Source organism: Choloepus didactylus, chromosome 6 (genome assembly GCF_015220235.1).
Source record: "Choloepus didactylus isolate mChoDid1 chromosome 6, mChoDid1.pri, whole genome shotgun sequence".
Taxonomy (NCBI): Eukaryota; Metazoa; Chordata; class Mammalia; order Pilosa; family Megalonychidae; genus Choloepus; species Choloepus didactylus.
The window spans coordinates 62665994-62678284 of NC_051312.1; the positions used below are offsets into that span (position 1 = coordinate 62665994).

General features: G+C 36.1%; 1 protein-coding gene across 2 annotated transcripts in view; it reads right to left on the minus strand.

The window, feature by feature from the left end:
- Nucleotides 1–3567: 3567 nt before the first annotated feature.
- Nucleotides 3568–12291, minus strand: part of GTF2H1 (general transcription factor IIH subunit 1) — a 35194-nt gene continuing 26470 nt past the window's right edge. For both annotated transcript variants that reach the window (XM_037839286.1, XM_037839287.1), the window contains 6 exons: nucleotides 12105–12193; nucleotides 11668–11785; nucleotides 8206–8296; nucleotides 7623–7738; nucleotides 5791–5883; nucleotides 3568–3860 (listed from right to left, as the gene is read on the minus strand). In XM_037839286.1, coding sequence (XP_037695214.1) covers nucleotides 3774–3860; nucleotides 5791–5883; nucleotides 7623–7738; nucleotides 8206–8296; nucleotides 11668–11785; nucleotides 12105–12193 — 594 coding nt within the window. In that variant the 3' untranslated portion in view covers nucleotides 3568–3773. The remainder of the gene's footprint in view (nucleotides 3861–5790; nucleotides 5884–7622; nucleotides 7739–8205; nucleotides 8297–11667; nucleotides 11786–12104; nucleotides 12194–12291) is intronic.

Sequence of the window (12291 nt, forward strand, 5' to 3'; positions counted from 1 at the left end):
TTCCATGGAGATGTGACCCCGCCCATTCAAAGTGGGTCTTAACTGGTTTACTGGTGTCCTTAAGAGAACTCAGGGAGAAAAAGAGAGCTCATTGCTGACACAGACCCAGATGCTTGGCAATGCAGATAGAAAGACAATTTGGAGATGCTAAGCTAGGAGATGAAGCCCAGTTTGCCCCAGAGAAGCTAAGTGAGAACCCACAGACACTTAAAGAGAAAGCCACTGGAATCAGAAGCTGAAAGCTACACAACCTTGGAGCAAAGGACCAGCAAAGACCAGTCACGTGCCTTCCCAGCTGACAGGTGTTTTGGATGCCATCAGCCTTTCTTTAGTGAAGGTATCCTCTTGTTGATGCTTTAGTATGGACACTTTTATGGCCTTAGAACTGTAAATATGTAGCCTGATAAACCCCTTTTATAAAAGCCATTCCATTCTGGTATATTGCATTCCGGCAGCTTTAGCAAACTGGAAGACATTAATGGGCAGTAATCTTGCTTATGTCATCCCGTTTTCACTGCTCTAATTACCAGGCACTTAGATACTAGAATCAGAGAGGAATCAAGGCCTTTGAACTGTAACGCACTAATGATCTTCATGGAAGGGCAAGTAAGTGAGGTAAGTGTAGGCATTTCTGTGATTGCTATTTGTTGATTTCTGTGACCACAGACAAGTAAAATCTAAGCCAGAATTTTTCTAATACTTTAACTTCAGTCCATTCTGGTATCAACCGTCCCAAACAAATACAGCAAGTTGTCCAATGGCCAAGGGGGTATTGGTGATTTTCATACTGTGTTGTAATCGGGAGATAGGTAGGAGCTGTAACCCTGGCCCCACCTTAGCAGGTACAATTCTATCTTTGACACAGGTATTGGGATTCTGTGAAAGATTGCATGAAAATGGAATTCTATAGTTACAAAGTTTGAAACCACTAGATGACAAGATTTCCAAAGTCTCTTCTGTGACTTTATACACACTCAAATTAGGATCAAAGTAGAAACTAAAGCTGATCACCTCTGAACCAGATTCTAGGCAGTATTCCAGCTCTGGACAACTTAAGACCTAAAAATAGTCAAGACTCCTCTGACCTCAAAAGTTGGGAGAACAGCTGAGTCTTGAAGGAGCTAAACTGGGAAAGGGCAGAGGTAATGCACTGAGGAGCCCTATTCAAGTCTCCACACTGGAGACAGCAAATCTAAGTTTAAAACAGTCAACTTTCCAACCCAGGGTCATGTCAGCTCCAGACAGATTCATCAATTCACTGGATTAAACCCTTGGTCTGGATTGGTCACCTCTTTAGGTACGGATGTTAAAACATTCTTTTGTCTTCCAGACTGAAGTGGTATAGCACATGGTAACCTACTGATTTTGCAGTATAATTCCAAAGCAGTCTAGCACCACCACCTTTATGCTGTTTTCCAGAAGAAACTCATTCTTTTAATGGAGGAATGCTTTCATATATTTTCAGCTTGTTTTATAGGCTGAGACCCACTAGGTAGACTGGCTGTATAATGTGATTTGCCACAAAGAAGCACAGAGCAGAATCAGAAACAGGAATGACAGGGCAGTCAGCAAAAAACCCTAGTCAATGTAACCATGGGTTGGGTAATAAAAGCTTCCAGTTCTGTGAACACCTTAGACCTAAGCAACTGCAGAAGGCTTAACAGTTTAGGTTAAAATCCCAGCTCTGCCATTTACTGACCATATGAAACTCTCCTGTCTTAGAAATGACTTTACTCAGCCCTCTCCATTTGCCAGGACTCCGATTTAATTTGGACCTAGATTCCAATCTGGATTATTCCAAAAGCCTTCTAGTTTCTGGCTTCCTTAGCTGCTAGAAACTTTTATTTAAAAAAACAAAACAAAACCCACACACAAAAAAACCTATTGAATTGCTCAAAAATTTCTCCTGGGTCCCCCATGCCTGAAGGGTAAATTTTGAATTTTTAACTTGGCTCACAAGATTATTCATAATAAACTGGTTTTATCAGCCTCGTCACTCACTCTCAACCTTCCAATCTAACAAATTCATTTCAATAACACTCTAGGGTCTTTCAAACCTTCACACCTTCACTGTGCTGTTCCTCCCAGCAAAAGCAAATGAACATTTCTTTTCAATCCAGCAAACTTCTACTCAACCTTCAAGGCTTAGCTAAAATGTTACCTCTTTAGTGAAGCCAACCCCAATTACCCAGAAACTGCCTTTTCTTCCTTTAGGCTCCACTATATTTGTCACATTCAGAGTTCTTTTACTTGTTAATCTATCTTTCCCAATAGACTACTCTTCTTTTTCAGACATTTTTCTACCTGCTCCATTGCTATTGCTCAGTGTAGCTGTGATGACGAGATAAAGCACTTGAAAAGCATTTTGTAGAACTCTAACATGACGTATTATTACTATACTGATCTGAAGGAGAAATGGGAAAGTAAAAGCAGAAAGTGATGTTGCCTCTCTTTCCTTTTACTAGTTCATGGTCTGAACAGGTTTTTGATTTGTTAGTCATATAGGAAAGATAAACAACTTGTAATAATGGCTTTAAATAAGAATAGCCCTTGAGCAGTCCACTCAAGTAATAACAAGAAACAAGATGTGTTACAGTGGAATAGTCTATATAAAAGTTTTCCTTTTTTTTGTGTAATTTGTAATTGAAGACACCTAAAGTCTTATATAAATAGGGAGTTAATCTTATTAGGAACAAACTATGGCATGGATTCCAGAAACAACAGCATACCTTTTTTGTGTGTTTTTGCATTTAGGCTTTGCAGTCACTATGTAATGGTTACCAATCACCAAAGACAGTAACAATCAGAGACTAAAGAAAAGGAGATATGAGAAACATCTTTTATTTCTTCTACAGAGGTGAAAATAAGTAAGATTTCTTATATTTCTCACTCATATAAGATTTTTAAACTCTTAAAAATGCAATTTCCTCTTTTCAAAGCACATGCCTTCTAAAAAAAAATCTTAGCAATGTACATTTGCACTCAAAGAGAAACATGCAGCACCATTGTCTTCTGACAAAATTCTGCATAAAAACCCCACACAATTCTGCAAATATGTTCCCTCGTTATCATTTAGGGACCCAAACCACAAACATTCAGTGCAATATTTATTGTTTTTTATTTCCGTAGGAAACACAGGACCAAAGATGTCTTCTGACTACAACTGTTTCCTGATGGCTGAGCAACAGCCTTTGCTTTATTTTAAAGTACATTTTTTTTTTTAACTTGCTGATGTAAGGTATCACTAGAATTCAGTAAAACTTGAGGATTCAAGTGGAGGATGGAGAAGAAATACTTAAGGTCTACCCTGTGTCATAAGCTTAGGAAAAAAATTTACACAGGAAAGAAAAACAAACCTCAGATTTTATCAATGCACCCTTTAAAAAAGTGTTTTTTTCTTCTTTTTAACTTTTTGAAAGCAGCTTAATGTGAATCAAAAGCAGTTCCTGAGTAACTGCAGTAAACAGTGTCTTTTTAAATATCTACGTGTGTGTGTGTATATATATACATATATATACACACACACACACCTTAGCTCATTTTGGTTCTGCCTTAATTCACCCCACCCCTCCCACCCAGTTTTTAGTTTAATCGCAGTTCCTTTCCTCCTTTCACTTCACAATGTGCAAGTACAATATGCATCAGCTTCAGAAGTCCACATGATGCAGATGTTTCTTGTAACTTCTGTGTGATGATCCGCACATCTGTCAGGTCAGATTTCCAGAGTTACTGCAGATCAGTTAATCTCACAAAACCTGTTAGAGCCACACACTTCACGTTTTCTTCATCATGCGCCGTGACTGCCATGTGTGGAGCTTGTTGTAAGCTGTCTGGAGCATCTCTTCTATGTGACTTACCAACTGAAAAACACAGAAGACACATCAGCAACAAGTGAGCAAACGCTGGGAAAGGTAATGCTTCAGACCCAATCTGGCACTTGGAGTGTAGTTTCCAAGCTCATTTGTAGATGGTCAATAAGGCAGTATGCAAGCCCACTGCAAAGGTGTTATCAGATACATTCTGTATAGAAAGTAGTTAAAGAGAGGTACACCAGAGAGGCTTGAAATTCACCCGCTCTTTCTGCTTTGCAATGGTTGCTTGTCATTAACCAGCTATAGGTCAATATGAAAGGTATAACTCTAGGTTCCAGGTTCTTCTGCTGTCACATGAGGGCGTTGAATGAATCCAGTGATTTCTAGATTTAAACACTGGTCTGCCGACTAAAGCCAGGAGGGTGGAATCAACAATATCTTACAAAACATTTGAAAAAATGCCTCTTTTTCCTGAACATTCTGAGAACTCTTTGATTTTCATAAGTTCCTTCCATTAATTCTGATGTGAAGTGCTTTTCTACGTTCTCTAGGGTCTTTTTCAGTTTCAAAGCTTCAGGATTTCTATAAAACTCAGATTACAGAAAACCTAAATGCTTTCATGCTTCACACAAGTACTATGTCACATTACAGGTCAGGACAATGGAGATTTAGTGAAGAATTTTGCCTTCACATGGACATAACTAGGAGTCATGTGGGTATGAGCTGATAAAGACCCCTGAGGAAGAACATCTCTGCAATATCTGTTTCCTTCAAAGTAGAAAGTGATTATGTGGTTGGAAGAGAGGTAGCCTACAAGTCAATTCTGGGAGGACAAGAAAGGAGATGAGAAAGTCCTAAATCCTTTTAGCATGTCAATGACTCAGATACAATCTGAGGTACAAAGTTAAAAAAATAAAAAATAAAAAAAAATCCCTGATTTACCACACCTGTTGTAATTATGTTGATTTGGCCTTGACTAGAAACTGTATCAAAATTACTTATTCTTATTGATGGGCAAGAGCAGCTCTATAGTACCATTTAGAAGAGGGGAGCATCCTATGTTTCTGTAAGGCTGTACATAGACTCAGAATCCTTTTCAACACTGTATCCCAGGCAATTATATCAATTGAGATGAATTAACATGGGTGGAAAACTATTTGCCAATGTTGTTCTACTGCAGGAGGACACTACAAACTTCTTTTCTGATTATAAGTAATACTGTTTTATATTCTGAGAAACCCTGTCTAGAACTTTTAGGGAGTAAACACTTACTATAGACCTTATTGATAAAAACTGTTCAGCTTTCAAATGTAAAACACCCCTCTTGATTATCCAAGTTACCGAAATACTGAATTTAATAACTGTATATACTATTCTTTCCAAGTCATCTCTGGGAGGACATGCATTTCACACAAAAATTACCTTGTGTGGTTGTTCTACCTTGCTCCAAAAACAATGCTAAAAGTCGTGGACACAAAGGAACACTTCTCACTCACTGTCCCTCCCTGTCATAAGCAATTAGGGAAGCTGAAGCCAAACCCTAACAGAGACTGTTCCCTTTACTATCATAAAGTGGCAATACTGCCCCCTTTCCTTATGTTGCTAGGTTTGTATTTGTCACTCAGTTTTTCAAAATAAATAACATATTGTTTAGAACACACACACACACACACATATATTTATACAAATAAGGCATTTAGATGATTATCAAAAATATTTGGTTAGTATTTACCTATGGAGGGAGGAGTATACAATTGGACAGGGATACTTAGGGAATATCCTATCATATTAAAAAATGCTCTATTCCTTACTCACTAAATAACAAAAAAGACAAAATATACTTTTTGTAATATTTTACAATTAAAAAATATATCAAGCAACAGGAAAAAAAAAGGTGCTACTCTTTACTCAAAAGTAAAGTTAATTTCATCATTTTACTACAAAGAGAAAGAAAATGAGGCCAAAATTGTTGTCTTACATTTGTGCTTAAATACTGCCTTCGAATTTTTTCTTGGAATGGGCAGAGCTTTGTCACTTGGAATCGTTCCAAATTACTTTTCATCTTCACTACCTGAACAAGATAGAGAAATAATGGATTACAGAGAAATCTCAAACAACCCAGAGACCAAGAGAAAAGCACTTACTTCCACAAAGGAAGGTACTACTTTTTTTCAGAACATTAATTGGTTTCATCGGGCATAGAAGCAAAAATCTACTGGATTAAAAATTTTTTTTAAAATTAAAAACATCTCTATCCACGAAAGTAATACATGAATGTTACACAAAAATTTAAAAAGAATGTAGGAGAAGAAAATAAAAATACACCTATTGTATTCCACCTATCTGAGATCACTAACACTTTGGTTCATAATTCATATCCTTCCAGGTATTTTGTGTGTGTGAAAATGTGTGTGTGTAGAAAAAATACAGTACATACTGTTTTAAAATTTCACTTAATATAACATGAACATCTTTTAATAAATATTAATCTATGTCATCATTTAACAGCTTGGCCAATACTGATCATTTTAAGTTTTTTGTCCTTTTGCAAATGAACAGGTGAAAAAAGTTCTCTTACTGTAGTTTTAAAATCAATTTATTTATGAGTCCTAACATTTCTTCTTAGGCTTAGTGGGTCAGTTGCATTCTTTAGCAAGTGCCTATTAAGCCTTTGCCCATTGTTTTTATTAGAGTATTTTTTTCTTAAAGATTGTTTATAAGAGCAATCTATATAGTAAGGCTATTACTGTTAATGCTATAAATATTTTTTCCAATCATCACCTCTCCTTTAATTGGTTAAAAGGGCTTTAGTGTTAAAGAGCTAGTGTCGAGCTCCAGAAACAGTTAAAAGATTACAGTAAAAGGGCGTGCTGAATCATGAAAATGGTAACTTAAAAATACTGGATTTCAATTATAGGATTGTGGGAAGATGGCAGAGTAGGAGGCTCTAGGAATCAGCTGAGGGAATTCTTTACCACTAAACTGGCCCTAAAACAGATGCTAAAAGAAATTCTTTGGATTGAAAGGAAAGGACTATACAATAGATTGAAGTCAAATGAAGAAATAAAGATCTCTAGTAAAGGTAATAACATGAGTAAAATATAAATGTCAGTACTAACTGTATTTTTGATATGTAAATCCACTTTTTACTTACTACAGGAACTAAAATGCAAATACATAAAAAGTAATGATAATTCAATGATTTTGGACTTCTTATGTATAAATATATAACTTGTGACAAGAACTAAAGGTAGGGGAACAGAAAGGTAAAAAAATATAGTGTATGTATGCTTTTGAAATTAAATTAGTATCAAAGCAAACGAGACTGTTACAGATTTAGGATGTTAAATTTAAGTTTTATGGTAACCATAAAAAAAATTTAGAGATGCTCAATATCATTGGCCATTGGGAAAATGCAAATAGTGCATGCTATTTTTGTTGTCAATCCTCATTTTGAATTTGATTACCTCTAAAAAATGTACCAAATAAATACTACTGATGTAATTTTGTTTGAGGTCTCTGTTCTCTGTTTTGTAATCACTCCCAGTGGCCTGGAGGTAGACACAAGTTTCAAGCTGTGTGATCACAAGTTATAGAACTAGTCTGGATTTCAGTTTCCTCATCTATTAAGTGGGTATAATCAGTACCTACTTTATAAGGATGTTGTGAGGTATAAATGTAATAATGTATGCAAAGTAGTTATCCCAGTGTCTGGCACATGGTAAATACTCAGTAAATCTTTACAACTGCAAAATAACATGTTAAGTCAAAATATCACAATAGCCAGCTAAATCTAGAATTGGTCCCAACCTTTTCTTCTAGGAATGGTGTGTTAACAGGGAAGCAGGACCAGAAGTGCCGTAGAAGTTCTCCAACAGCCACATACAAGTGTTTCAATTCAGACTGAATATCATTTGGCACCATCTCTGCAAAAGAACAAAAGGAAGAAGCCCATAGGATAAAAGCTGTTTCACCTGTGCATAGTCTCAGAAAGACTGACCACTCATTGAATAAACTTGAACACACAAAACCTTTTACCAGTGAAAAACCAGGATATGCTATTCTGAGATAAGTTACTGATTCTGTGGCTAAGAGATTACAGAATTTAAAATTCCTTGAGAATTTTGAGGAACTTTCAAGTTTTCCCTTTATTCTAAGAGGCAAAGAAGAAAGCTCTTGATACGATAGAGGGAGACTAGCAATGTGCCACTTTATAAATATTAAGACAATTCTGAAACCTAGGCTCTTGTCTAGATAGGTTTCAAGATCTGAATGCACAAAAACTAATCTGCCCAAAAATGTTCAAAAGAAAGACCAATAAAACTTTAGCACTCCCCTCAACTTGCTCTTTAGAGTTTATTTAAGCAAAAGGATAGCAGTAGATGGCACGTACGGTTTATGGCTTGCTGTGTCCCTCCCTGCATAAGGGCCCCTCCAGGTGACAGGGCTGCAATGGTACTACTGGCTGCGCTACTTGAAAGAACCTGAAAGAAAAAAAAGACATTTCCTCCCTTTTAGTTTTCCTCTTTTTTAGCATCTTATTTAACGTTTCAGTTTTACAGCAAAATGTTAAAATAAATGTTTATTCCTACATAAATACTTCATTTATACCAACCAGAATGAACTATTTTCCATGAGGTCAGAAACAGAAAGTCTGTACAGAAAGAAAACTACAAATCTTCCAAAAATACAAGCAAATCCATAGTTACCTCAAAACTCACAGGCTTTTGTCTGGTAAGCCCCTTCTTAAAACACCAAGTAAATTTACCTAGGAACTCTTACCAGTGAAGATATACTGAGTTTAAACATGTTTTAAACATGTACCCCTGATGGCAGCTGGAAAAAAAACAAATCAAAATGGCAGAAATGTATCACTTGTTGTTTGATTTTCAAGTTAAGAAAATGAATACAAGTTGAGAGGTGCCCTATTGTACCAGTTATCAACATTTAGGGACATAAATGGGCTTCCAGTGAGTGCCTAATGAGTGCCAGGCATCGTGGTTATAGAGAGCAACAAATTATTTGTGGAACAGTTCAGATGCAGGGTTATGTGTCTAAGATTTTCTAACAGGGTTTTTGTAAGCAGATTAAAACAAATAGTAACTTGGTGTAAGAGTATATAAGAGTATGGCACGCAACAACCATGAATTACGGGCACATGGGAACTCACATTATTCCTATTTGCTTTTGGTCAGGAATTGTATCAGCAGCTTCAATGACTGCTGAGCTTGCTGATAAGCCACCTGGCTGCAATCAGGTCACATACAGTGAAGAAAGATACTCTATTAGGTATTCCTGACCCAGTTCACGTGTCTGGAATAATCAAATAACTTTTTTCTGCAAGAGGGGGAAGGGGCAAAATATTAAAACTTAAATTTACCAGTTTAAAATACAGGTAGGTCTACTTGGGATTGAGGGCCACATGCTTGACAAGCACAGTCTAGAAGGAAGTAAATGGTCAAACAATCCCAAATTGTGTGTATGTATACGAACATATATTTTCTAACTCTGTCCACTGAGAGGTCAATACCCCAGTAGCAATGAGTACACCTAGTGACAAGATCTTCGTTTCTAACTCTATTCACCACCAAAAGAAAGATTCCATGATTGAGCCATGAAAATAAGATGAGCCTGGAGCATCTTACTGTGCAAGAAAGTAAGGAGGTACTCACAAGCAATGGGGACATGTGAAAAAGACACAGGAGGTACTCTGAAGGGGCTTCCACTGGCCAAATATAGAATATGAACATCAAAACAAACAATGCTAGGGGTGTGGGAAGGGTTTGACTACAAAGGGATATGCATAAATTTTCTGGGGTTGATGGAAATGTTATCTTGACTGTACTGTGTTTGTGATTACACAATTGTACATTTACCAAAAGTTGCAGAATAGCCTTAAAGCTGTAAATTTTACTTTATGTAAATAGCTTAATTAAAAAAAAAGAAAAATGACAGCAATAGTTTAAAACCCATAGAATAAAATAAGAATCCATGAATCTATACTCATATAAATAAACAAGAGAATTGAATAAACAGAGAAGGAAAAGTTCTTCTTTTCAGCAGAATGTTAACTAAGATGTAGGGAAGATGGTATAAGAAAAACCCAGTGTAAAAATCATCAAATTAATAACTGTTTCAGGCAAGATCCATCAATAGATTCTTAAAAACTAGTGGTTTAAAGTTTGAAAAGAAATAGGATATTTACAGTGTCAAAGCATCTCCCCACCAAATACTTATTAATTACAAAGGGAAAAATAGAAACTTTTCAGTGGAGAAAGCAAGCACATACGAGTAACTAGGCAAATAGAGATCATGTGCCCCCAGATACACTGCACTGAGGACACATCACTTCTGTGGTATTCCTGCAGAACTCATAACCTGAATCTAATCACAAGAAAACATTAGAGGAACCCAAAATTAGAGGGCATTCTACAAAAAAACCTATTATCTGTACTCTTCAAAACCTCAAAGTCATGAAAGACAAGTAAAGATTGAAAGACTGTCCATTTTAAAGGAGACTAAAGAGACATGACTCCATGTAACTTGTGAACCTGGCTTGGCTACTAGACCAAGAAGAAAAGATGTTTTGTTTTGTTTTCTTATAAAGGACATCAATGATACAACTAGTGGAATTTAGAGTAAGATACACCTATAGGAGAGATAATATTTTATCAATGCTAATTTATTAATTCTATAATTGTACTGTGTTATTTATGAAAAATGTCTTGCTTTTAGGAAATATATCCTGAAATATTTAGGGTAAAGGAGTATTGTTTGTAACCTACTCTCAAAATGGGTTAGAAAAAGCATTTTTGCAACTTTCTATAAAACTGAGATTATAAAAATAAAAAGTGAAAAATCAAGTCCTAAGATGTGATAAGCACTATAATACAGTTATGTTCTCAGTGCCTAGGTTATGAAAACAGAGAAACGGAAAAAATCAATTCTTGCCTGGACATGCTAGGGACTGTTTTACAATGCTTTACAGAGCTGAGTCTTGAAAATTCTTAGTAGTACTCCAGGGCAGAAACAGAGCTACGGTCATTCTAAGCAGAGAACACATGACCAAAAGAATAGGAAACATGAAGGGGAGTTGATGCGATTTAAAAACTCTGGGTAGCCTAGTGTGTTACACTATGGGATTTTTGGTTGTGTGGAAGGGAGGGGTTGGGACTAGGGCTGGAGCTGAGACATGAGAAGTAGACTAGGACCAGATTATAAAGGGGCTTGCATGCCAGAGTAAGGCACTTGGATTATTACTATGGCAATACAGGGAGGCAGTGAAGTTTTTAAGCTGTAGAGTGACAAGATCAGACATATGTTTTTAGAAAGCTAACTTGCAGTAGCAGTGCAGAAAATGGAGCAGGTTTGCCTAAACCAAAGCAATGGAATCAAGAAGTATTACTGAAGAAAGAACTGACAGAACTTCAGTTGTTTAACAACTAAAGTATGAATAAAGCCAGGGAAAAAAGAAGAAGAAATAAGGAGCTCTGTTTTATATACTCTGAGTTTTGAGATTGTACAGAACATTCAGAGAGGGATGTCCAGAAGGAACCTGGAAATCTGGGAGATTTCTCCAATAAAACTGAGTATGTGGAAGGAAAAAATTAGCAACCACAAAATTCATAACCTTGTATTTCATTATCATCTTACCTTCAGATGCTTCTTGGTTATGCTCAAACACCTCTTTCTCCCCACCTCCTTGTTTTTAAACTTGAGAATAAACAACTTACTTAGCAGAAAAATGTCTTTAAGCCCAGTTAAAATATTAGTTGTATAGTTCAATCTGGTTGTGCTCAGAAACTGAGTAAGGAACCATGAGAATTCTGTACTTCAAACAGTGCAAGTCACCTACCTGAGTTAATTTGGGTGTATAAGCTTCCATTTCTTGTCTAATACTTTGAAAAGAATTAATAATGTCCTGACTCGTTGCATACTGTAGTGACTGGATTGGAGTTGGACCATGATAATACCTGAAGGTGAGGACAGAAGAAATTACTAACTCTAGAGAAAAGGTGATCAACATTTGCTTTCCAAACAATGTATTCCAAAAGCAAAAAGAGGTTTCAATGAAACAACTTAATTCCCCAAAGGGAAATAAGAAGGAAGCAGAAAGATCAGAATTTTATCCTGAGATGCACAAAACAAATGGTTAAGACTAAAGGATACTGTATTTTTACGGTAACAAACATTAAAAACACGAGTGCTGTAATTGAAGAATATGTTCTGTGCCTAATTGTTTTATGTAACTATTCTGCCTCAAGTTAGTTTAATAGAATTGACTGAACTTACCTATCTGACTTCTTGAGGTTTAGTGCAATTGTTTTTATGGAATTATTTTTTCCCAAGTCTTCATATTCAATAGACTCTTGTAACTTCGCCTATAATTATTAACACAGTACTTTAACTTTCCCTTATACAAGTAATGAACATGACTGAAAAAATAAAACTATGCAGAAGGGTACAAAATAAAGTAAAA